Raw genomic sequence first — 25,767 nt, forward strand, 5'->3', positions numbered from 1 at the left:
TCTCTTTACAGATGGCTGTGATCCATCATGTAGTTGCTGGGAACACCGCTGAGCCACCTCTCCAGCCCCTCATCTCCGTCTTAAGGACGCGTCCTGCTCTACTTCTTCCTCATTCTCTCAGGCTAAGAGGCAGCTAGGGTCCAGATGCTCCAGACCCAGGAATGATCAGAGCGCACGAGGAGCTCTGGGAAGCCTCGAGAGCCCCCACTGGACCCATGACCCGGAAGTACGTGGAAGGGCCGAAGGGCCGGAAGTGATGGCAGCCCTGCGATCCCTGCTTTCCTAGCAACCAAGTCGGCTTCTTAGCGACGCAAGGTAGCTCTCGCGTCCCTGGCCCCGCCATGCCGGTGCGAGTGAGCGAGTTCAGCTGGCAGCAGACGCCCGCCGCGGTCTTCCTGTCGCTGCCTCTGCGCGGCGTGTGCGTGCGCGACGCCGATGTGTTCTGCGGGGAAAGTTACCTGAAGGTGGGCGGGGCGGAGGCTGTGGTTGCCCCGCGCCTCGGGAGCAGGGGCTGCCTTGAGGAAGCACTGCATGTGCCCTTTGAGTTTACTTTTTTTTGTTGCTGTTGTTTTTCGAGACAGGATCTCTCTGTGTAGCCCTGACTGTCCTGGAACTCGCTCTGTAGCCCAGGCTGGCCTCGAACTCACTGCGCTCTGTCTCTGCCTCCCTAGTGCTGGGATTAGAGGTGTGTGCTGCCACCGCCCGGCTATATTTTCATGTTTTATTAAATTTTAATTTACATTTTTACTTTTAACTCCTTTTTTTGTGATGCGAAGGATCAAACTCAGACGCCCATGTATGCTGCACCACCGAGCTACATTTCCAGCTGTTGTGTGTATATATGTATGTGTATGAATGTTTGCATCCATATGTGTGCACCAGGTGTGTGCAGTGCCCGCGAAGGCCAGAAGAGGGCGTTAGATCTCTTGGAATTGGAGTTACAGCCGGTTATGAGCCACGATGTGGGTGTGGAAACCAAACCCCACTCTTATGCAAGAGCAGCGCATGTTGTTAACCACTGAGCTATCTCTCCCACCCCAATGGCTTATGGGGGGGGCATGTCTTATTCTGTAGCCCACACTGACCTCAGATTTTAGGCAGTCCTCTCTCAGATGTCCAATTGCTGGGACTGGTAGGATACTCCACCTCCCTGACTAGATCTCAATTTAATGTCCTCTTTTTTTGGGGGGGGGGGTGGTTGAGACAGGGTTTCACTTTTTAAAAAAACTCTAAGCTGGCTAGACAGTGGTGGTGCACGCCTTTAATTCCAGCACTTGGGAGGCAGGGGCAGGCGAATCTCTCTGAGTTCAAGGCCAGCCTGGTCTACAAGAGCAGTTTCCAGGACAGGCTCCAAAGCTACAGAGAAACCCTGTCTTGAAAAAACAAAACAAAAAAACTGTCTTTTTCTGTAGAAGCTGTCCGGTGCTGATGCACGCCTTTAATCCCAGCTCTAGGGAAGCAGAGGCAGGTGGGTCTTTTTGAGTTTGAGGCCAGCCTGGTCTTCACACCGAGTTCCAGCCAAGGCTATACAGAGATTCTTTTTCAAAAAAAACAAGCAAAACAAGCCCACAATAGCAACAACAACAAACAACCAATAAGTAACTAGATAATAATTCTCGGGCTCGTGAGATGGGTCAATGAGTTAATGCACTGCCACGAAGATGACAACCTCTTTTCAGTCCCCAGGAAAGGGAGAACCAACTCCTCACAATTCTCTGATGCCATGTGCATGCCACGGTACTCATATACCCACATACAATGCACACAAAAATGTCATTAAAGCAACAAGAAAGACAAATCTTTGTGGCATCATCTATAGGCACGTTCAGGTCAGAGATTACTTTCATCCATGGCTTCATCATATACCCACATGCGCTTTGCTAACATGTGCTCCCTGGAATAATTCAGTGGGGTTTTCAGAAAACCACACCCACATTTACGTAGGGTCTGACGTAGCCCAGGATGGCCTCAGACTCACTTTGTAGCTGAGGATGACCTGGAAAGTCTGAGCTTCCTGCCTCTACCTCCTGAGTATCCAGATTACAGGCATCCGACACCATGCTGGGAACTGTATCCCCCACTTTAACATTTTTTTCCAGAATAAATAAATGTAAATTTTTGTGTGTGTGTGTGTGTGAGAGAGAGAGAGAGAGAGAGATATGCTTGTCTGATGCCCTTGGGATTCAGAAGAGAGTGTCAGATCTCCTGGAACTGGAGTTACAGATGAATGTGAGTCCCCACGTGGGTGCTGCAAACAACCCAGGTTTTCTCAAGAACAAGTACTTTTAACCACTGAACCATCTCTCCAACTCAGACCTATTTTAATGGCAGTGTCTTTAGTTTGTGTAGTTAACTTAATGCCTGCTTTCTCTCTTCTGAACAGGTCAACTTCCCTCCGTTTTTATTTGAGGTGTTTCTCTTTGCTCCCATAGATGATGGGAATAGCAAAGCCAAGATTGGGAATGACACGATTCTCTTTACATTGTATAAAAAGGAGCCAGTTATGTGGGAGACCCTTTCTATGCCAGATGGTAAGTTTTTTAGTGAAAGTTGTTCACTTGTGTCTTTCATGAGAGCTCAGTACGTCCCTGTAATCCAAGCACTGGGGAAGCTAGACAACATGAAACCCTAACTCAAAAATAAAAGAAAGTTTCTACTCTAGGCGTTGTGGTAAGCCAGGGCGGTGAATGCTTGAACTCTTAGCTCTTGTTTGCTTGTTTGTTTGTTTTCAAGAAAAGGTTTCTCTGTGTATCTTTGGACCCTGTCCTGGAACTCAATCTGTAGACCAGGCTGGTCTCAAAGTCACAGAGATCCACCTGCCTACGCCCCCACCCCCCAGTGCTGGGTTTAAAGGTGTGTGCCAGCCCCACCCGGCTGCGTTCTCAGCTCTTACAAGGTTGATCACAACTCTAAAACCACCCTGGACCATGTAAAGGATGCTGTCTCAAAATCATTCCCTTCTTAATAAATTGGATCTAAAGAAATCTTATCCTGGATCAGTATGATGAGTGCTTTTCACCTTAATAAAACAAATTAATCATAATCCTGATTTCGTACTGTAATGGTTTAAGTAAAATGCTGCAGGTCCCCCAACGGTGGCAGTGGGCAGTGGGCCATGAGACCATGCTGCAGGTCCCCCAGCAGGGGCAGGCAGCAGGTCCCAAGACCACAGCAGGCCTTGAAGGCAGCTGGGTCCCAGGCAGGAAGCCACATGGCGGGTGAGAGACTGAGATGGATAGGCATGCCATGCAGAGTGAAGTTGCATATTTATTTAGTGGGTTATGGAAGGGAAGGGGAGAAGGGGGAAGAGCAGAGAGAGAAAGAGAGAGAAACAGAGGGGGGAGGGGAGAAGTGGGGAGAAGGAAGAGACAGAAGCTGCTTCAGAGAGAGAGAGAGAGAGAGAGAGAGAGAGAAAGGAATTCAGGCTGGAAGCTGAAGATCAGCTTGCCTCAGTGGATGGGAGGGAGTGGACCTGGCTTGTCTCTTAAAGGGACAGAACAGACCATTACATTCCCATCTCTTCTTTATAATGAAAAGGCGGGAGGTCAAGCACAACAGGTTAAAGGAACTGGGGCAGTGGATTCTCAAGACTGCTTCCTGCTTATTTGTAGGCATCGTCTTGGGTGTGAACCTGAGAAAGCTGGGAGCTGGTCACATCCTGGGGTAGCTGGTCTCTTTGTTCCTGTCCGGTGTTTGTGGTATGGAAATGTCTGGTGTCTCTTAAAACTATTTAAGGTATTGGCAGAACATTGGACAAAGTTAAGCTTAGGAAAAAATTTTTTAGGACCAGGGAATTGAGAGGGGTGTATCTGACCTGTTTAAGGTGACTCCTTCAATTCTGCTCCTTGCAACTCACAGGAATTATTTTGGTTTGTGAAAACAGAAGTTTTAGTCAGCAGCAGAATGATCGTGACAGATGTTTTTGCATAATGAAAAGTATTTTTAAGACTATGAAATGCTGTGTGAGAGAGAAATTTCATAGTGTGTATTTGTCCTCACTCCTTTATAACTTGCAGGAACACACCTTAATAACTTGTATTTAAATTTTGTTGAAATTTGTTTGGTGAGGTTGCCCTTTTAAACAACAAAACCTCTCAGCTGTCAAAGTGCATTAAAGATATTTGAGAAGGATAAAATTTTACTTGAGTTATTGATTAAAAAACAACAGAGAACTTAGTTGGCTGGTTCCTAGAGCACTCCTCAGGGTCCTCCATGGTCACTAAGGGTCATATTTGCCTTTTGCTGTTTAGCGCAGGACCTGCCAGGCTCCAGGAGATCCTTTGGGCTAGGAAATCTGTAGGAAGACAAGCCTCCCTTGACCTGAGCAGCTAGGCTGTCGATTCCAGCGATTCTGTCCACATCTGGAGATCTTCAGTTTAGATGAAAGGCAGCTTGCCCAGTGGTCAGCACTTGGCAGTTGAAATGAAGTGCGGATGGACATTGTTTTGTGCCCATTTGTCTTCTGTCTTCTTTTTTTTTAAATATTTTTTATGGGGGGCCTGGAGAGATGGCTCAGAGGTTAAGAGCATTGCCTGCTCTTCCAAAGGTCCTGAGTTCAATTCCCAGCAACCACATGGTGGCTCACAACCATCTGTAACGGGGTCTGGTGCCCTCTTCTGGCCTGCAGCATACACACAGACAGACTATTGTATACATAATAAATAAATAAATATTTTTAAAAAATATTTTTTATGGTTTATTTAACTTTGTTTTATGTGCATTGGTGTGAAGGTGTCAGATCTCCTGCAACTGGATCTTCAGGCAGTTGTGAGCTGCCATGTGGGTGCTGGGAATTGAACCCGGGTCCTCTGGAAGAACAGTCAGTACTCCTAACCACTGAGCCATCTCTCCAGCCCCCTGTCTTCTGTCTTCTTTAGAGGAAACAGAGTGCTCCTGCTAGAAGCTAACCTGTCTCTTATTGTTATGAAAAGTTTTTAATAATTAAATATTTGATGCCGTATTCCCCAGATCTCTGAGCAGTTGAGGGCTGTTTCCTGTGTATAGATGAGTTATAGAATCTGCCTGGAGAGCTGGGTCCGAGCCTGGCTGTACCGGCTCTCAACAGGTAAAGCAGGGTTGGATTAAATATAAAGTATTTCTGTAAGATACTTAAAAGTATATACCAGTTTAAAACATGAGACTTACTGCTTTGTAGTCTGGAATGAGATACAATGAACAGACATTATAACATTTAACAGTAAACCTGGGTTCATTTAAGTTACATGTATGAACACACACACACACACAGAGTGAACAGGAATTGGGTGAAGTGGATGCTCTTGGTGGGCCCTACCAAAGGCATGCCACTGTGCAAAACACACATGCAACAGAATCAGCATAGTAATTTAGAGACAAAAACATAAGTAAACTGGAACCAGGCAGATAATACTTCAGTAAAGATGGTGGTAAGGTCACCTGACCTCAGTCAAAATGGCAGCACTCAGATGTTGTGTGGAAGAGAGACCTAGAGGTGTGATCCGCTCTGTTCCCGAGCCACCATGCCACAAGCTGTGGCGGGGAGCAAAGGCTGGAATTAAAAACAGCTGCCTTGTGGATCCGACCAATCTTGTTGACAGCAGTAGCATGGCAGGGACAGTTTGAGGGAAAGTGGAGCCAGTGGAGCCGGAGACTGGCGGAGTGAGGGTTTATACCATAGCTGAAAACGTGAGAACCCGCGAAAACAGCAATATCACAAGGCTTTAGGGGGATGTCTCCCCTCTATCGGCGGGGTGTGTAGATGTACAAACACCACAGGGCTTGTAGATGAGCATCGTCTATCTACAGGCGGGGTGTTAAAGCTGACTGGCTCTGGTCCGAGCAACTCAGAAGCCAAAGAGGTTAGAAGCAGCTATGAGTGATCTCTCACAGCGGGGACCACTGACTATTGGTCCAAAAGAAAAGAAAAAAGACGAAAGAAAAATCTGAGGGGCCCTAGGCCCCCAGTCGACTTTACCACACAGCGTGTGCAGTGTGAACATGGGAGGACTGACCCTGGATCGTCCAGTCACGTTTTTAGCTATGGAAAGCAGTGAAGGACTCAACTGTAGCCGTGAAGGATGTGGTTGGGGGCTGGAAGGGGAAAACTCACCACCGAAGCTGCTGGTGTGCATAGAGGTCAGCACTCAGGCAGCTGGAACAGGTGGTTGTTGTGGGAAAAAACACCTGGTTCCAGATCACGACCCTGGAAGAGGGACAGAAGGGCCTACCAAGGCCGATGGAACCAATGTAATGGTTTAAGTAAAATGTTGCAGGTCCCCAAGTGGCAGCAGTGGGCAGCGGGCCATGAGACCATGCCACAGGTCCCTGAGTGGCAGCAGGCAGTGGGCAGCGGGTCCCAAGAACTCGGCTGGCCACAAAGGTAGCCAGGTCCCAGGCAGGAAGCCGTGTGGCAGGTGAGAGACCAAGATGGATAGGCATGCCATGCAGAATGAAGTTAGATATTTATTTAGTGAGTTGTGGAAGGGAAGGGGAGAAGTGGGTTATGGAAGGGGAAGAGCAGAGAGAGAGACAGAGGGAGGAAGGGAAGAAGTGGGGAGAAGGGAGAGACAGAAGCTGCCACTTTGAGAGAGAAACAGAAAGAAGGGACTCAGTTGGACTGGGGAGGGAGTGGGCATGGCTTATCTCTTAAAGGCACAGGACAGGCCATTACACATACTTTTCCTTGTGTTGCAGTTGACAAAGAGACAATGCAGAGAATAAGAGAAAAATCTATTCTTCAAGCACAGGAGAAAGCAAAAGAGGCTACAGAAGCAAAAGCTACTGCCAAGCGGGAAGATCAGAGATACGCACTAGGCGTGATGATGAAGGTGAGCTGCAGACCTCCAGGGGCTCACTGCAGGAGATGATGATGCGCTGGGGAAAGGTGATCAGTTCAGCCAGGTGTGGGGGTGCAGGCCACCCAGTTACTCAGATGGTGAACCAGGAGGATCAGAAGTTCAAGCCTTTAACAGCTTTAATTCCAGCAATCGGGAGGCAGAGGCAAGCAGATCTCTGAGTTCAAGGCAATCCTGATCTACAGGGTGAGTTCCAGGACAGCCAAAGACACAGAGAAATTGAGTCTTGAGAAAAAAACAAAACAAAACAAAACAAAAAAGGAAGGCAGGAAAGAAAGAAAGAGAGCTTCAGAGAAACCCTGTCTCGAAAAACCAAAAGAAGGAAGGAAGGAAGAAAGGAAAGGAAAGGGAAAGAAAAGAAAAGAAAAAGAAAGAAAAAGAAAAGGGTGTATAGTTCAATGGTAAAGGGATTGGCTAGCAGGCTTGAGGCCCTGGGCTCAATCCACAGTAATCCCCCACACACACATACACACAAACACAACACACATTAATTGCAATCTCAGTCCTTTCTTGGTGTTTGGTTGTAGGACTTTGCTGGAGACCTGCTTCAACTGGGGTTTCAGGTCCCAAAGAGGATGCATGGACTCTGGGGGCAGGGTTGGGGTGGGGCACACAATCTGAGGGTGAATCAGGATGACTGCCAGCAGTTTCTTATTGAGAAAAGATTATATCTTTTATACTGTATAGTTGCGTCTTGGATTAAACTGGAGACAAGGAGCATGTGAGCTAGGGTGTGGTTTGAGATCAGGAGTGGAGGAATCTAGCCTTGACTTTGACACTAAGCACCAGTCATATATTATTTTTTTTAAGATTTACCTATTTATTATGTATACAATATTTTGTATGCATGTATGTCCGCAGGTCAGAAGACAGCACCATATCTCATTACAGGTGGCTTTGAGACACAATGTGGTTGCTGGGAATTGAACTCAGGACCTCTGGAAGAGCAGCCAGTGCTCTTAACTGTTGAGCCATCTCTCCAGCCCCCAGTCAAATGTTAATGAAGGGTCACAGGATCCCCCTGCTAGAGATGTGAATGACTACTTTATCAAGCATAAACTTTCCTCAGGTCCCCAAGGGAATGGAGACCCTTATCCAAATGCCTGACCTTGAGAAAAGGACTTCTTCTGGGGAGCAGACAGTACACTACAATTTCTTAGTCTTACTATATGGGCCTGTTCCTCTCACAATGCTCCCAAAAGGGAAGTTCTGATGTCTTACTCTTTTCCCATTATACCGCACCATTCTGATTTTTCTGTATTTATTAACTGAACTCTTGCCCTAAATCAGGCTCTGGATCTGAATTGTAGGCATTCCATCCTTGGGGTCAGGTCTGTCTAGTAAATCTGTAACGTTCTGTTCTTGGTGTCATTAGGAGGGCACAATGGAATTCCTGGTTCTACAGTGGTGGGGATTTTTTTTCCAAAGAATTATTTTGTTTAGTGAAGCTGCCATTGTACACATTTTAATCCTTTATCAAAGCCCATATGAAATTTCCCAAAGGGAAAGCATTGATATTGAGAATCATTAAAAATGAAAGCAAAAAGGCGCTGGTCTGCAATATTGAAACGTTGGAACTTTGTCAAGCAGCAGTGGTCACCATGTGGGTCACACCAGGGCTCATTTTGTTAGATGGGCCACTGATTCTTTTGTTCCCTGCCCCCACAGCATAGCTTCTTAGACTGCGGGTTAAGACCCCATATGGAATCACTCACTTACGTGTAGAGAGTGGAAAAAACTTGGCGACGATAGAGCCTGTGAGATAGCTCAGAAGACAAAGGCGCAGGCCACCCAGCCTAGCCTCAGGGTTTGATTCCTGGAACCCACAGGCGGGAAGGTTAAGAGGCTGGTTGAGGCGGCATACCTCTTTAATTCCAGCACTCAGGAGGTAGAGGCAGGAGGATCTCTGTGGCTTTAAGGCCAGCCTGGTCTACAGAGCCAGTGAGTTTCAAAACAACCGGAGCTATATAGACCTTGTCTCCCCAACTTCTGGTTCTAGGTAAATGCTAATCTTCTGCCTCTGTTTAAGCAAGTCTTTCCAATTTGGAAATACTTTCCTGTCTGTAATTCTCATTTTGACACCCAGAAATGCCAATAAGTATTTTATAAATAAGCACTGTTCCATGAAGAACACAGTGCTGTGACGGGGAGTGTGTGGCGAGAGGGCCGACGGCACAGCTGGGGACGAGGCTGGCCCACTCCTCACACGTTTCTCCTCTGCGCTGTGTGCAGAGGAAATGAAGGCTACCTGTGATCGTACTTCCTTTTGGCCACCAGCTCACAAATGATGATACTGAGACTTACTAATTTTGGGGATTTAGTCTTAGACTTTTTCTAACTCGCTTCTCTAACTTAAATTAACCTGCATCTTTTAATCTCCATTCTGCCATGTGGCTTGGTTACCTCTGTTTTGTACTGTTTGTCCTGTTTCTTCAGAATCTCTGGTGAAATCCAAGTGCCTAGATTCCTCCTATCCTCTCCTGCCTAGTTATTGGCCATTCAGTTCTTTAATAAACCAATCAGAAGGTGCCTTAGTCAGAGACCCATCTTTACAGTGTACACAAATATTCTGCAACACATACTTGTTATTAGATGGAGCAAATTCTTATCTTTCAGATTGTGGTGTCCTCTCTGACTTCATCGTGCCCTTTTGTGAGGCACATAAGTGCAGGGTGTTATGGTTTAAGTATAATGCTGTGGATCTCCAAGTGACTGCAGCGGGCAGCATGTCCCGAAGCCATGCCACAGGTCCCCAAAGTGGCAGCAGGTCCTGAGAGCAGCCAGTCCCAGGCAGGGACAGCGCGTAGTTCCCCAAATGGCTGCAGTGGGCCACGAGGGGGCAGTGAGTCCCAGGCAGGGAGCTGCAGGGTGGGTTAGAGACCTCAATGGGGCAGCCAGTCTCATGAGGAGAGACAGACAGATGGGCACACCACGAGACCACACCGCAGGAAGTGGTTGGTCCTGGGCAGGGAGCCATATGGCGGGCAAGAGACAGAGACATGGATAGGCAAACCATGCAAAGTGAGGTTGTATATTTATTTAGTGGTGTGGGTTATGGAGGGAAAAGTGGAGAAAGGGAGAAGAGCAGAGAGAGAAAGAGAGAGAAATAGAAACAGAAGGGAGAAGGGGAGTTGTGGGAGAAGGGAGAGACAAAAGTTGCCTTTTTGAGAGGGAGATGGAAAAGGAAAGGACTCAGGCTGGAAGCTGAAGATCAGCTTGCCTCGGACAGGGGTAAAGGGGAGCGGGTAGGACGTGGTTTGTCTCTTAAAGGGACAGAGCAGACCATTACACAGGGTTTTCTTTTTGTCCTGTGCAGTTTGCCTGGTTTCTCCAGTTGACAACTCTCTGAGCCCTCAGCAAGCAGTGAGTACTGTCTTAGTGCCTAGTGTATAAGCCTTGGGCAGAGGCACTGGTCTGTTTCTCATTACTGTAGCAGCATTCCTGGGAGTAGTTCAGTGGTAGAGTACCCACTTAGCATGCTCGAGGCAGGAATTTAGTCCTCAGCAATGATGAAACAAGAAAAATATGTGAAGCTGAGCGACTTTTTAAAGAAAAGGTATTTACAACTTACAGCTTTGGAGGCTGGGAGTACAAGAAGAGGCAGCCCGTCATGAAGGTGCAGTGTGTAAGACAGATCACAGAGCAAGACAGAGCCAGGGAGATCTGGGGCTCTTAGGGCTTTACAACAGCCGACTTTCTCAAAAACTAACTCAGGGCTCAGGGTGTAAAAGTGTTTTCTGCCGAGCCCGATGGCCTGAGTTCAGTCCTTAGGACACACAAGGGGGAAGGAGGAAGTCAACTCTGTGAATTGTCCTCTGGTTTTCACACATGCACAGTGGCATGCCCGTGCCCATGCCCACATTCAAGAGCACATTCACACACATACAACTGAAATGAAAGGGCCGGACATGATAGCCCACACCTTTAATCTCAGCACCTAGGAGGCAGAGGCAGGCAGACCTCGGAGTTCAAGATCAGCCTGGTCTACATGGTGAGTTCCAGGCCAGTCATAGCTACCTACTGAGACCGTGCCCAAAAACAGAAAGAAAAAAAAATAAAGAAAGAAAGAAAAGAAAACAGACAAACAGGCATGGTGGAGGCTCTGGAGGCTGGGCCTCTGGAGGCTAAGGCAAAAGGATCTTGATTTTGAGGTCAATCACTATTCTTGCCCCATCCCCCAAAAAGGACGGACTCAAGGTATCTGCTAGAACCGACTCAGGCAGGATAACTACCTCACTTGGTCACTCATCTTCTGTTTCAGTGCTGGTGAACCAAAGCCAGGTTGTCCCAAGTGCTAGTGAATACTCCGCTACTGAGCTGTGTCACCAGCTTCTTGCCTACTGACCTGTAAACTGTCCCACCATTGCACGTGTCATCCGCCTAGGACATCCTACATGCACACTCTTGAGAAGTGAAGCAGAGGGGGAAGATGGGGGCTGCCCGTTTGGTGCCCTTGAGTTCATCAGTAGAGGATGCCGCTCACACAGGTGTGCAGAAGCCACAGCATGATTTTCTGTGCCAATTAAACCTGTGTGGGGGCACTCGGCTCCTATCCCAGGGTGCAGACACTCACATGAGCACAAGCACACGCGACACATACATGTCACGTGCACAGCTGTTGCTTTCTGAACGGTCTAAAGGACTTGCTAATTACAATGTTTACAGATTGAAGAAGAAGAGAGGAAAAAAATAGAAGATATGAAAGAAAATGAACGGAAGAAAGCAACTAGAGAATTGGAAGCCTGGAAAGAAAGTCAAAGACAAGCTGGAAAGCAAAAGAGCATCCCGAGGAAAGAGAACTGCCAAAGGGGAAAACAAGCTGAAGAGAGGGGAGCACCGAAGACCCCGAGTTTGCCCAGGAAGGCCCCATCTGCTGCTCGCCTCCCCCAAAGAGGTAAGGTGCCTCCTCTCTCTCTCTCTCTCTCTCTCTCTCTCTCTCAAAAAAAAAAAAAAAACCTTTTTGCATGCATAGGTCATGCTCTGGTCTACTGAGAATAAGCAATACAATATGAAGATGAAAGACCTTTTCGGAGGGGTTTTGCAGTGTGGTCTGGGCATCCTGGAATGTGTGATACTCTGACCTCAACCACAAATGTTTGGACTGTAGGCACTCACCATCATTGGCCACATGGTAGTCATTTATTACATTCCGTAAATACCTAGTGTAGAGAGACACTGAAAACAACAGAACCTAAGAGCGGACTCTGGGAACTTGTTATGTGGAAGGACAGGTTAGAGGGAAGGAGCCTCAGGACCAGGATAAGGATGGAATCAGAGAACAAGGAAAACAAACAACTAATTTACCTTCTTTGCTTTTATTTGTTTTGAGGCAGAATCTTCTGTAGCTCAGGCTTGACTCAAATTTGCTACACAGCTAAGAATGGCCTTGAACTTCTGACCCTCCTACATCTACTTCTCTATTGCTGGGATTTTGGTCATGCCCACCTATTTTTCCCCTCACTGTTGGGGACTAAGTCCAGGGCCTTGTGCTTTTCTAGGCAAGCTGCTAGACACTGAGCTAAATCCAACACACACACACACATACACACATACACACCACACACTTTTTTTTTTATTGAGATAGCATTTTATGTAGTCCAAGCTATCCCTTACATAGCTATAAAGGTCCCTATCTTTTCTTTCTTTCTTTCTGGTTTGTTTTGGTTTGGTTTTTCAAGACAGGGTTTCTCTGTGTAACAGCCTTTTTGAAAAATGATTTATGTATTTTTTTTAAAGATTTATTTTATTTGTTATATATGTAGCATGTATGCCTACAGACCAGAAGATGGCATCAGACCCCATTACAGATGGTTGTGAGCCACCATGTGGTTGCTGGGAACTGAATTCAGGACTTCTGGAAAAGCAGTCAGTCAGTGCTCTTAACCGCAGAGCCATCTCTCCAGCCCCAATTTATGTATTTTTAGTTTAGTATTGGTGTTTTACCTACATGTATGTCTGTATCAGGATGGTGGACGCCCTGGAACTGGAGTTACAGACAGTTGTTAGCTGCCGTGAGTTCTTTGGAAACACAGCCAGTGCTCTTAACTGCTGAACCACCTCTCCAGCCCCACCTTTCCTTATATTTACTCTTTTTCTCTCATCTATATTAATCTGGGTCTTCTTGTCTGGAAATCCTTTCCCCACCACCACCCAGCTGTTTTTAATTTTAGAATTAGTTTTGGTGTATAGTTATCTTGAAAGTTAGTTTGTTAGTTAGAAATGGGAAATAAGCTAGGCGGTGGTAGCGAACACCATTAAGCCTAGCACTCGGAAGGCAGAGGCAGGTGGATCTCTGTGGCAGTCGTTCCACGCCACGGGGTCCTGCATCACCACCCACCCGGTATGGACCGCGATCCCATACTTTTCATGAGCTCCATAGTGTCCTAGGGGTTGAACACAAGACGCACACGACACATACAGAGAGTTCGAGTCATTCTCAGGGAGAATGCCCAATTTTATTTAACTTAATCCAGGGTTAAATACTTTTGCCCCAGAAGTGGAGAGCCCCCTCCCAGCTAGGAGTGAGATCAAGGTGTTGAGCGCCTGGCGCCAGTGACAGGAGCTGCCAGGCAGGGGGTATCGAGCTGGGAACCCTGACAGACAGATAAGAGGAGATTCAGGGCGCCTGTGAGAACCCTTCTTAGCAAGTGAAATTACCATATCAAGATGGAAACAAGGTTTTGAACTAATCCCCTCTGACTGGCAGAATCGAGCAGGGGAAGCTAAACTGGTTAGCATAAACATTTCTTGCATCCTGTGCTTAGGCCTTGAGGAACAGGGAAGACTGGGCATTACAGATCTCTATGAGTTCGAGGACAACCTGGTCTACAAGAGTTAGTTCCAGGACAGGCACCAAAGCTACCAAGAAACCCTGTCTCAAACAAACAAACAAACAACAATAACAACAATGAAATGGAAAATAAAAAAAATTATTTGCTATCATTGCTTTTGAAGGGAGAAATTGGGAAAACATATTTTCTGAGAAGTTAAAGGAAGACAGCATTCCCGCACCACGATCTGCTGGCAGTATTCAAATCAGCTTTACCCCTCGAGCATTCCCAACTGCTCTTCGTGAATCCCAAGTGGCAGAAGAGGAGGAGGTAGGCACAACCAGCCTCAGTTAAGCCATCACCACTTCAGTCTGTGTCACCCTGGTGAAATGCTTTATTTCGTCTACTAAAATTGGCACTGGGCTGGGTGTGGTGGCACACACCTTTAATCCCAGCACTAGGAGGCAGAGACAGGTGGATGTCTGTGCATTCATTATAGCTTGGTCTATATAATGAGTTCCAGGATAGCCAGGGATATGTTGAGATATCCTGTCTCAAAAAAAGAAAGGAAAAAAAGAAAATAGAAAGGAAGGAAGGAAGGAAGGAAAGAAGGAAGGAAGGAAGGAAGGAAAGAAGGAAGGAAGGAAGGAAGGAAAGAAGGAAGGAAGGAAGGAAGGAAGGAAGGAAGGAAGGAAGGAAGAAAGAAAGAAAGAAAGAAAGAAAGAAAGAAAGAAAAAAGAAAAGAAATAGGTTTTGGATTTCTTTGTTTTGTGTTGTATGTTTTGTTTTAGTGGTTTGTTTGTTTGAGACAGTGTCTCACTATATAGTTTAGACTGGCCTGAGACTCACAGTTAACCCAAGTTGGTCTTAAACTTGTGAATCTCTCACTTCAGTCTGTACTAACATGTTGTGTGGCTTTAAGTTGTGCTGGTGACTGAACCCATGGCACATGCCACCAGGTCTAAAGTGTAATATTACCTAAGCATATATTGTAATATTTGTTTAATCTTATGTTCAGAGACCAACCTGTTCTACAAAGAAAGTTCTAGGCTAGCCAGAGCTACATAGAGAGAATTTGTTTAAAAAATAAATAGCCGGGCACTGGTGGTGCATGCCTTTAATACCAGCATGCAGGAACAGAGATAGATGGATCTCTGTTAGTTTAAGGCCAGTTTGGTCTATGGAATGAGTGCCAGGACAGCCAAGACTGTTACACAGAGAAACCCTGTCTCAAAAAACAAAAACAAACAAACAAACAAATGAATAGGGACTGGAAAGATGTCTCAGGAAAAGTACTTGTCTGCCCTTCTAGAGGACCCAGGTTCAATTTTCAGCACTCATGTGACAGCTCACAATTGTTTGTAACTCCAGCTTCAGAAGATTTGATATCGTCACACAGGCAAACAGCAAAGCACATAAAATAAAAATATATAAATCATTAAACAAATAACAAACAAATTTAAAAACAAAAAAAGTATGAAAAATTTAAAAACAAAAAAAGTATGAAAAAAGACTGTCTAAAAATAACAAAACAAAGTAACAAAAAAACAACCAATAATGGTTCAATTCAAATTGAATTCCCAATTTGAACTAGATGTTTTTCAAAAAGACGTTATTATTTTCTAAATTGTGTGTATATGTGTGTACCTGTGTGTGGGTATGGGCACAAATGTGGGTGTTTCAGACTAGAGGTGTTAGGTCATATGGACCTGGTGTCCCAGGTGGTTGTGAACCACCTGATGTGTGTGCTGTTGTCTGAACTTGGGTCCTTAGAAGACCAATAAGGTTACTCACTCCTTAGCCACTGAGGATCTCTCTAGCTTTGGACTAGAAACACTTATATATTTAATCTCAAATAGCTAGGGAGTCTTTAAAAAGGCGTTTAAAAGTTTGTAAATACTGAAAGTTTAAAATAACCATTAGGTAGTGGGTTTATCAGATCAAGCCATCTGTTGACAGAGGTTTTTGTCCTGCCCAGTTCCACAGCCGTTCAATCCCAAAGAAACACACAGAGGTCTACATTAATTATAAACTGGTTGACCTATTAGCTTAGGCTTTGTATTAACTATTATAACTTATATTAGCCCATAATTCTCATCTGTGTTAGCCTCTTGGCTTTGTACCTTTTATCAGCAAGTCATTCTCATTTTGCTTCCTCTGTGTCTGGATAACAACTGCAGATTGACTCTTTCCTCTTCCCAGAATTCTCCTGTTTTCATCACCCTGCCTCTACTTCCTGCCTGGTTGCCCTGCCTCTACTTCCTTCCTGGCTACTGGCCAATCAGGGTTTTCTTAAAAGAATACAAGTGACAGGATACAAGACTATTGTCCCACAGCAGCCATTGAAACAAAATACATAAAATTAGGTGGCTTAATGAACAGACATTCATTTCTCAGTTTTCTTATCAGGGGCTTACCAAGGGCTCTTGGTGAGGCCCTCATCCTGTCTCCTCATGGTGGTGATGAAAGCAGGCTTTGATCTCTTTCTTTATTTTTTAAAATAATTTTTATTTTTTATTTCATGTACATTAGTGTTTACCTTCGTGTATATCTGTGTGAGGGTGTTGGGTTGAATGGACTTAAAGACAGTTGTGAGCCAGCATGTGGGTTCTAGGAATTGAACCCTGGTCCTCTGGAAGAGCAGCCAGTGCTCTTAACCATTATACTATCTCTTCAGCCCCTTGATTTCTTTCTTTTATGAAGAGACTAAGGTCATCACGGCATTATCTAAACTCCATGGCATTCCTGACTTCCCCATCTCTGACACTGTCACAACAATGGTTAGGCCTTTAACATGCACATTTGCCATTTGACAGACTGTTCAGCCCATTGATCCAAATGACATTTTTGCCTTCTGGGCAAAGGTGGGAAATCTAAAACTGTGAATAAAAACAAGGCCTTTTAGAAGGGGAGTACCGACTCTGCCATGTTGTCCTCTGGCCTCTGCCTGTATGATGTGATATGAACATATTCCCCACTCATACACACACATGCTAATAAATTTTGTTTTGTCCTGTTTTGTTTGAGATAGATGTAGCCCAGGCTGGCTTAGAACTCACAGAGATTCACTTGCCTCAGCTTCTAAGAGCTGGGATTAAAGACATTCGCCGCCATGCCTGGCCCATAACTAAAGTTTTTCATGAGCCTTTTGTATCTTCTGTGGCTGGGATCTGCTTTGCCCCGTTTTAGCCAGTGTCGCAGCGCTGTGATGAAGTGCCTCAGAAAGGCGCTTACAAGGAGGGATACTTAATTTATCTTGTGCTCTTGGAGGCATTAGTCTGTGGTTGGTCAGCACCATTGCTTTGGGACCAGCGGTTAGGCTTGGCATCCCAGAGAAGCAAACCCACTCACCTCATGGTGGCCAAGAGGTTAAGAGAGGGGACCAGGGTCCTGATGTTCTCTTCAGGCTCGTCCTTTGGTGACCTGATTTTCTTTCACCAGGTTCCATCCTCTGAAGGGTTCACAATCTCATAGTAGTGCCACAGGATGGGGACCTTGACACATGGCCTGGGGGAGCAGTGAAGAGTTGGACATAACGTCTCCCAAAGCTTCACAGTGTAGAAAAGTAAAGGAATTTAGAGATGGTAGCTCCTTCCCTGTAGCCCGGGCAGGCCTTGAACTTGTGCCGTCCTGCCTCAGCAAGTGGCTCGGAGTTTAGCCTTGTGCCACGAGGCCTAGCTCAAAGGCAGTAAAACTCAAGGGGTGAACTTAGTGGAAGTTGATTGGGGCATGGTGACACTGTCCTTGGGAGGTGTTGGTACGGTTCTGAGGAGAAGCTGTTTTCCCCTAGAGCAGGCTGTTGAAGAGGTGCAAGTCTAACCCTCCCCCAGTTTCTTACTTTCTCCTTCACCATATAAAATCTCTCCCATCTTGTCCCATGGTGGTGGTGGCAGTGCACGCCCTTAATTCGAGCACTTGGGAGGCAGCGGCAGGTGGATCTCTGTGAGTTAAAGGCTAGCCTGGTCTACAGAGTGAGTTCCAACACAGCCAGGAGTGTTACACAGAGAAACCCTGTCTTGATAAGAAACCCTCTCCATCTCTCACATCCACCCTCACATGTGCTGCAGCCACACGACGCTGTCTGCCATGCTGTCCCACAGCCAAAAGGCGGGCAGTAGAACTCCCAGATAGTGCTATCTAGAACTTTGGATTTCCAACCTTCAAACAGTGAGCAACATTTCCTTCTGAGCAACCCCCCTTCCTTCTGAAATGTCAGCCTTGGATATTTTGAATAGCAATATAAAATGGACGAAGATAGTGTCTCAGTTTCTTTTCCGTTTATTTTTCATCTTATTTTATGCATTTACTTTTGAGACAAGGTCTCATGTGTAGCCTAGAGCTTGCTGGATAAAGCAGGCTAGCCTTGAACTTGAAGATCTACCTTGTTCTATCTCCACGGCTGGTTTCTTTTCCTCTTGGTGTTCTAAAACACTCTGACAAAGGCAACTTAAAGGAGAAAGGGTTTACGTCAACCCACGGTGCAAGGACAGTCCACCATGGTGGGGAAGGCAGTAGACGCTTGAAGCAGCTGCTCAGTGAGAACGTGAATGCTGTCCTGCTGCTCTCCCCATGGACACAGTCCAGGAGTGGACTCACCCACAGTTAAAATGAGTCTCTTCACATCAGATCATGTAATCAGGACAATCCCCCCAACCCCGGCCATGCTAGAGGCCCTTCACCCAGGTGATTGCTGATACTGTCAAGTTGACTGCACAAGCCAGAGTAGATGATGTCCATCACCAAACTGCATTCTCATTGTAGTGGCTGCATAAACAAGCAGAGGCCCGGAGAGCCCTGAGCACTGATCTTCCTGAATTCTCTGACTTGAAAGAAGAAGAGAAGAATCCAGACTGGTTGAAAGAGAAGGGGAAGTGAGTTGTCAGAGTTCTACATTCTACACTAGGCTCTCACCACATTCTAGGCGTAGATTGACCTTATTTGTGTGTGTGTGTGTGTGTGTGTGTGTGTGTGTGTGTGTGTGTGTGTGTGTAAACTGTTAGGGAGTGATAGGTCATTCCTGGTCTACTTGACATAAGCTTGAGTCATTTGGGAAGAGAGGACCTCAGTTGAAAAAATGCCCCCACCAGATTTGTCTATGGACAAGTTTATGGTGCATTTTCTTGCTTAGTGATTGATGCGGGAATGCTCAGCTCTAGGTAGGCACTACCACCCCTGGGTGAGTGGTTCTGGGTATGATAAGAAAGTCTGAGCAAGCCATGAGAAGCAAGCCAGTAAGTATGGATCCTCCATGGCCTCTGCATAGGTTATGAGCCACCCCTCCTAGTTTGAGAACTGCCTTTTAATCCATGTACTTATATGCTTTCAGAACAGGGCCAGGATTGTTAAATTGATATTGCATTTAAATAAATTTGTTTTCTGGAGACAGGCAGTTTCCTCATGCTGCTTCTCCCAATGGAAGGATGATGGAATTGGCATTACAAGATGGCATCTCAGATGCAGGTGTAATTGCTTTCTGTGGATCGTGTTTTACAGTTTATCCTGTTCTATTGCAGTACTGGGCGTGTGTTAACAAAAGGCAGAGGAGAGGAAATCCAGTCTCCCTTTTTAGGACTTGGAAAAAAGGAAAATCAATTGAGAGTGGTAGTCTTGGGCAGCAACTAGAGCTGCCGCCTGCTTTTTTGTTTGTTTCTTTTCTTTTCTTTCCTCCTCCTTCTCCTCTTCCTCCTCCTCCTCTTTTTTTTTTTTTTTTTTTTTTTTTTTTTGACAAGGTCTCACTATGTAGCCCTGGCTAGCTGGCCTGGAACTCCTCATGTAGGCTAGGCTGGTCTTGAACTCACAATGATTCTCCTGCCTCAGCATCCCAAGTGCTGGAATTACTGGTATGCACTGTCATACCTGTGGGGAATTTGTTTTACTGTTATTCCTCAGCTGGCAGTCAGCACTCCAGGCACTCCAGCCTTCACACTTGTCACGCGCTGAAACCATTGCCCCACTGCCCCCCGGTTCCCGGGCTTTGGGGCTTGAGCTAGAACTAACTATATGTGGTATCTTGTGGGCAGATGGAGCTCAGCACGCCTTGGCCTCCGTAGTTGCTTGACCCAGTTGCTCACAGTACACATCTTTCTACCCATCTGTACCACTGTGTCCAGCTTGGTCTGAGAACAATGGCACTAGGAGACTTTTGTTTCTGAAAGCCCGAGATTCTTTAGTGTGCTATGCTATCATTGGGTGATAGACTCTTTGAGGATCCATATGCATTCCTTTATTGGCTAAAATGTCATGTGTCTTACTGTATGCCTCACGGGTTCCTTGTTCTCCAAAGGATCCTATAAGAGAAAGATAGTCCTAATGTTGCCCTTGTTGACATGTGACTTGTTATATGGGGTAAACTGGCCTTGAACTTGTGGTGATACACCTGGCTTCTGCCTCCCAACTTCTGGGATTACGGGTCTTTAGCACCATGTCCATGGTATTTTTCATCATATGCAGAATGCTAATTTCTCCCCTCTTCATTCTGAATGCTAAATTGAAGGAACCTGTGCCCCTTTACTAAGATGTATGGATGCTGGCTGGCTGGCTTGCGCACTCTGTCTGTCCAGTATATTTTTGTGGTATTGGGGATAGAATCAAGTGCCTCACTCGTCTAGACAAATGCTAAAATACTGAGCTATAGCCTATCCCCAGCCATTTTTCCACTTTTTTTTGTTTTGTTTTGTTTTTCAAGGCAGGGTTTCCCTGTAGTTTTAGAGACTGTCCTGGAACTAGCGCTTGTAGACCATGCTGGCCTCGAACTCACAGAGATCCACCTGCTTCTGCCTCCTGAGTGCTGGTACTAAAGGCGTGCACCACCACCACCCGGCTCATTTTTCCACTTCCATTTATTATTTCATTTATTTTGGGTTTGTTCTGACATGGGGCTCATATGCAGTCTGGGGAACTTGCTGTGTAGCTCGATAGAGCGTTAAAATCCAGATCCTCCTTTCTTCCTCTCAAGTGTTGGGGTTGCAGATTTTACTTTTTATTTTGAGACAGTTTCCAAGTTGGCCTTCAACTTGTTGCATAGGCCAAGTAAAGCTTGATCTTGCAGTCCCCGTACCTCAGTCAGTCAAGAGCTGGGATTACAGGTCTGCACCGCCAGGCTTGTTGATCCTGGCTCTTTGATGAAGATATGTTGACACTTGTGTGAGGCTCGGCAGCTTCGTTGTGTCATGAAGTGCTGTTCCTCTGTTTCTTGTTCCTTTCTTAGTCTCACCACACTAACTTTGATATAACTCGTTTCTCCTGTGGTTAAAAATAAAGAGCAGCGTTTGCTCTGGGGGCTTTCCTTATTCATATCCAGCAGGGGGAGAAGTTTTATCAACTATCACTTTCCAACTTGAGACCCAAACTACCAGCTTCAGTCAGGCCAGTTTAAGCCCCTTTCCCATCCCTAAATAAATCACTGAATCAAGAAAGATAGACATGCACTCGCTGCATTAAACCACTGATGGCTGCTTTTGGCGGGGTGGGGGGGGGGGAGTCCATCCTAGGCAAGGTGCGTACTTGGTGTATGTAAAGAGATGGAGTTTGTGCAGCAGGCTGGGAATAAATAAGGGGGGTGGGAAGCCCTCTCTCTGGCTGCCAAGTAGGCATGTTTGCTTCGATGTTAAATTGGCCTTTTCTTTTTGTCTCATTAGCAAATTGTTTGCAACAGAAAACTATTTGGCAGCGGTTGATGCATATAATTTAGCTATACGATTAAACAGTAAGATTCCATTATTGTATTTGAATCGGGCTGCTTGCCATCTCAAACTAAGAAACTTACACAAGGCCATTGAGGACTCTTCTAAGGTATGTATATTCTTCTGATGGGTGTGGTGTGTGTATGTGTTTATATTTCTTACTTAATTTAAAAATATGATGCTTTAAAATTATCCTGGAGAGTGAGGGGTGCTGGCTCCTCAAGAGGTTGAAGGAAGACTATCACTGAGTTTGAGGCCAGTGTTCCAGGTTAGGTAAGGTTACAAAATGAGACTCTGTGTTAAAAGATCAAAATAAACAAACTAAACAAATCGGTGCTCGATTCAGCAGCACATATGCTAAAATTGGATCGATACAGAGAAGATTATCATGGCCTCTGTACAAGGATGACTTGCAAATTTATGAAGTATTTTATAATTTTTCTTTTTGAGTTTCCATTTGAGTGCTTTTGGACTACTAAATCAGTAAGCTATGGATGCCTGCAAAAACAAAATTGTTGCCTTAAATGGAGCCTAGCATACTCAAGGTCAGACCTTAATATTCAGGCGTGAGGGTAAGGAAGGCACTGCAGACATCTGCTAGGCCTTCCCTTCTTTATTGACTTAAATGATGCTCGAGGACAGCCATCCTCAACCCGTGAGTTGAGACCCTCACAGGGGTCGCATATCAGAAATCCTTTCTATCAGATATTTACAATATGATTCATAACAGAAGCAAAATTACAGTTAAGAAGTAGCAACAAATTAATTTTATGGTTGGGGTTACTACAACATGAGGAACTGTACTAAAGGGTTGCAGCGTTAGGAAGGCTGAGAACCACTGGTCTAGGACTTAGCACTTGGTTTAGTAGGAGGAGAGCATCTGCTTAGCTAGTGTGAGGTGCTGGGTTCTGTACTCAGCCCCTCTCCCAGAAGTTAAATGCTAAGTCCCTTAGTCTGCTCTACCGTTGGGTTCTGCACCTAGTATTCCTTTCCTTTGTGTTTGTTCTCCACGGAGGATGATCTGCAATAGCCATGCTTTCTGCTTCCCAAGAGTGAGATTAAGTTCATAGTGAGCAAAATCGAAAAAACAACCAGTAAGTAGCAAACAGGAAGCAGGACAGCAGAAAGTGAATGAACCATCACCATGTCAGTGCTGACAATATATCCAGCAGCAGCGACTGGGGAAGTCCTCCTGGGGTAGTCACAGTGGGGGGTCCTGTGGAGAGGTTTCCAGGCAGTGTAGAGTTTGCTTCACGAATGGGATTCCAGATCCTCCTTCCCACTGCAGGCATTTTTATACTGTATGATAGGCAATAATAACCTCTCCTTCCCACTGCAGGCATTTTTATACTGTATGATAGGCAATAATAACCTCTCCTTCCCACAGCAGGCATTTTTATACTGTATGATAAGCAATAGTAACCTCTGCTGGGAATGGTTCCCCTTCCAGCGTTTCTCAGGGGTGCCCTGTTTTTAATAACACCCTTTGCTCTTAACTGTTTTCCTTTCTACCTGTTATAGGAAGCCAGAGGGCAACCTAACCAAGGACATGGGATTTTGGAAGATCCTGAAATGACCATGCTTGAGTCAGCTCTCAATAAGCACAAATAGTATTGACTTTACCAGTATAACTTATATTTCAGGCCTAAGCTAAAATTGAATAGGCCTTGAATTTGCTGTTCTGTGCCTGCCCAATAGCTAGAATTATAAGCCTGTGCCACCAGGCCCAGCAGTTTGATTTGTTTGTATTTTTACTTTTTTATTTATTTTTGAGTCAGAGTCTCGTGCAGCCTAGACTGGCTGAGAGCACAGCAGTAGAGAAGAATGCCTTGCATTCCTGATCCTCCCACGTGCTGGGACTACAGGCCTGTGACCATGCCCAATTCTGTAATGCTCCGGGTACAGGAATTACAGGTGCAAACCATTAAGCCGTTCTCATATCTGCTTTCAAGTTAGAATTTGGAATTTTCACTGTTTTTGCACAGACTTAATTTTAAGTCTACCCTTTGTTGTGGTGGTGGATTTTTGTTTTTTTTTTTGTTTTTTGTTTTTTGTTTTTTTTTTGAGACAGGGTTTCTCTATCTAGCTTTGGAGCCTGTCCTGGAGCTCTGTAGACCAGGCTGGCCTAGAACTTACAGCCTCAGCCTCCTTTTATTTTATTTATTTATTTATTGTTTTTTCAAGACAGGGTTTCTCTGTAGCTCTGATGCCTGTCCTGAAACTAGCTCTTGTAGCCCAGGCTGGTCTCTGGGCTCACAGAGATCCACCTGCCTCTGCCTCCGGAGTGCTGGGATTAAAGGCATGTGCCACCTCTGCCCCAGCTCTTCCCTTTGTCTAATATACACAGTAGGTGCATAGATGTGTGTGGATGAGCGTGTGCAGGAATGTGTGATGGCAAGAGGCAGTCTTGGTGTTCTTCAGGCTCACCTTATTTATTAAGGATTTATTTTTGATCATGTGTATGGTGTGTGTATGGTGTGTGTATGTGGGTATGCACACTGTGGGGGTCGCCGTTCCGCACCACCCACCTCCCACGAGTTCCATATTGTCCTAGGGGTTAAAACACAAGACGCACACACACAGATACAGAGTTCCAGTCATCCTCAAGAAGAGAATGCCCAATTTATTCAACTTGATCCAGGGTTAAATACCTTCGGCCCCAGTAAAGGAAAACTCCTCCCACCCAGAGGGGGCTGGGGAAACTGACATCTGTGGGAGCTTCTCCGCAGGCAGGTGGTCAGGTGGTCGAGGGTGCAAGGCAATGTCAGACAGGTTAGATGGACCTTGAAGCCTGAGCTTCTTTCAGGCAGGTTGAGAAATTACCATTTTAAAGTAAAATAGATCCCTCAGGCTATTGCACCAGGCTGTAGCAGAAGCAAGCACGGAACTTAGCAGGAAGCTTAGCTGGTTAGCGTAAACATTACTTGCATCCTGTATTTTGGCCTCAAGGAACAGGGAGTACAGGGCCTCACAGCACACAATGCAGTTGCCTTGGGATCTAGAGGACAACGCTGGATTCCCTGGAACTGACGTTATAGACAGTAGTGGGTGCCTACCATGAGTGCTGGGAGCTCAACTCAGGTCCTCTGGAAGAGCAGCAAGTGCTCTTAGCCTCTAACCCATCTTCCTAGCCTCACACTTGCATTTGTGTGTGTGACTTTTTAAAAAATTTAGTTAAAATATAATTAGATCATTTCCCCACTCCTCCCTCAATTCCTCCCATGTCCACCCACCACCATATTCATGGTCTCTTTTTCTTTAATTACTACTTTTTACTTTTTTTTTCTTTTGAAGCAGTCTCTCCCTGGGATCAGGGCCTTGCTGATTAAGTTAGGCTGTCTAGCCTGCCAACCAGCGCCAGGGATCCTCTATGTCGGCTTCCCCCAGCACTGGCACTAGCATGCTCCACCGTGCCTGGAGTTTTCTGTGGATGTTGGGGTTAGAATACAGGTCTTCATGCTTACAGAGCAAGTACTTTATCCCTGGAGCATCTTCCTAACTGCTAATTTTATATATATATTGTTTGAAGGCACTAGAATTGTTGACACCACCTGTTTCCGATAATGCCAATGCAAGAGTGAAGGCACATGTCCGACGAGGTACAGCCTTCTGTCAACTGGAATTGTATGTTGAAGGTAAGAGATTGATGGGGGATGGTATTGATGGGGTAGAGTAGCTTCGCATTCATAAGGCCTTGGTATCATATAAACTGTGTGTGGTGGCACACACTGTAATGCCAGCACTTGGGAGGTGGAGGCAGGAGATCAGAAGTTCACAGTTGTCTTCAGTTACCTATCAAGTTCAAAGTCGGCTGAGCGACATACAGGAGACCCTGTTTTAAAAAAACAAAAAGGTGCCTAGATAACACAGATACTTATGAAATACTTGCTTTATTGATTCTCACTGACATGTCTATACAGGCTTGCAAGATTATGAAGCTGCACTTAAGATCGACCCATCCAACACAGTTGTACAGAACGATGCGGAGAAGATTCGGAATATAATTCAAGGGACATCACTGAAATCTCGTGACTAGCGACAGCTGGTACAGGAGTCACTGTTAGTGCTCTGTCTCTGTGAAGAGCAATTGCTGGAGATCTCTGGAGAGGCAGTGCCTGAGCGATCATCTCCAAAGGGAGAATGGCCTGTTTCACTGCCTCTGATCCCAGCACTGGGGGGCAGAGACAACTGGGCTCTGTGTGTTTGTTGCCAGCCTGCCCTACATGCCGAGCTCCAGGTCAGCCAGAGCTACACAGGGAGATCCTGTTTCAAAGCACAGAACTAAACACAGGGAATGGGGTGGTTATTCTAATTCTTGGTTTTAGCACAGGACTTGGACTTTGACGTTGCTGTCCTGAACTCTTCTTGCTGTTGTAAGCTCCTGGGGGTTTCCAGGATACTATTGAGGAATCAATAGAATAGACTTTCCATATTAAGTCTATTATATAAGTCCATTATAAAGTTTGTATTATTTTAAATGTA

At 45.6% G+C, this 25,767-nt stretch overlaps 1 protein-coding gene and 1 non-coding gene across 4 annotated transcripts; both read left to right on the forward strand.

Moving 5' to 3' along the window:
* On the forward strand, positions 1-25,767 carry Dnaaf4 (dynein axonemal assembly factor 4). 3 transcript variants are annotated; one of them, XM_087905369.1, is made up of 9 exons: positions 1-315; positions 2,384-2,531; positions 6,673-6,806; positions 11,499-11,727; positions 13,788-13,933; positions 18,365-18,474; positions 21,241-21,394; positions 24,815-24,920; positions 25,206-25,767. In XM_087905369.1, exons 2-9 carry the CDS (start codon positions 2,504-2,506, stop codon positions 25,319-25,321), a joined length of 1,023 nt encoding a protein of 340 aa, XP_087761495.1. In that variant the 5' UTR covers positions 1-315; positions 2,384-2,503; the 3' UTR covers positions 25,322-25,767. The 3 variants fall into 3 exon arrangements, with proteins under 3 accessions (XP_087761495.1, XP_087761494.1, XP_087761496.1); XM_087905368.1 differs by lacking the exon at positions 1-315 and adding an exon at positions 322-464; XM_087905370.1 differs by lacking the exons at positions 1-315; positions 24,815-24,920 and adding an exon at positions 322-464.
* LOC125393795 (U6 spliceosomal RNA) lies at positions 21,619-21,725 on the forward strand. The gene has a single exon (XR_007229953.2). It is a non-coding gene; the product is annotated as a U6 spliceosomal RNA (small nuclear RNA).

The sequence above is a fragment of the Myodes glareolus genome, chromosome 4 (genome assembly GCF_982192425.1).
Source record: "Myodes glareolus chromosome 4, mMyoGla1.1, whole genome shotgun sequence".
Classification (NCBI taxonomy): Eukaryota; Metazoa; Chordata; class Mammalia; order Rodentia; family Cricetidae; genus Myodes; species Myodes glareolus.

Coding starts and splice junctions, on each gene's coding strand:
- Dnaaf4 (XM_087905368.1), top strand. CDS start 342: ATGCCGGTGCGAGTGAGCGAGTTCAGCTGGCAGCAGACGCCCGCCGCG. Junction 2,532..6,672: donor GACCCTTTCTATGCCAGATG/GTAAGTTTTTTA, acceptor CTTGTGTTGCAG/TTGACAAAGAGACAATGCAG. Junction 13,934..18,364: donor AAGTGGCAGAAGAGGAGGAG/GTAGGCACAACC, acceptor TTCTCATTGTAG/TGGCTGCATAAACAAGCAGA.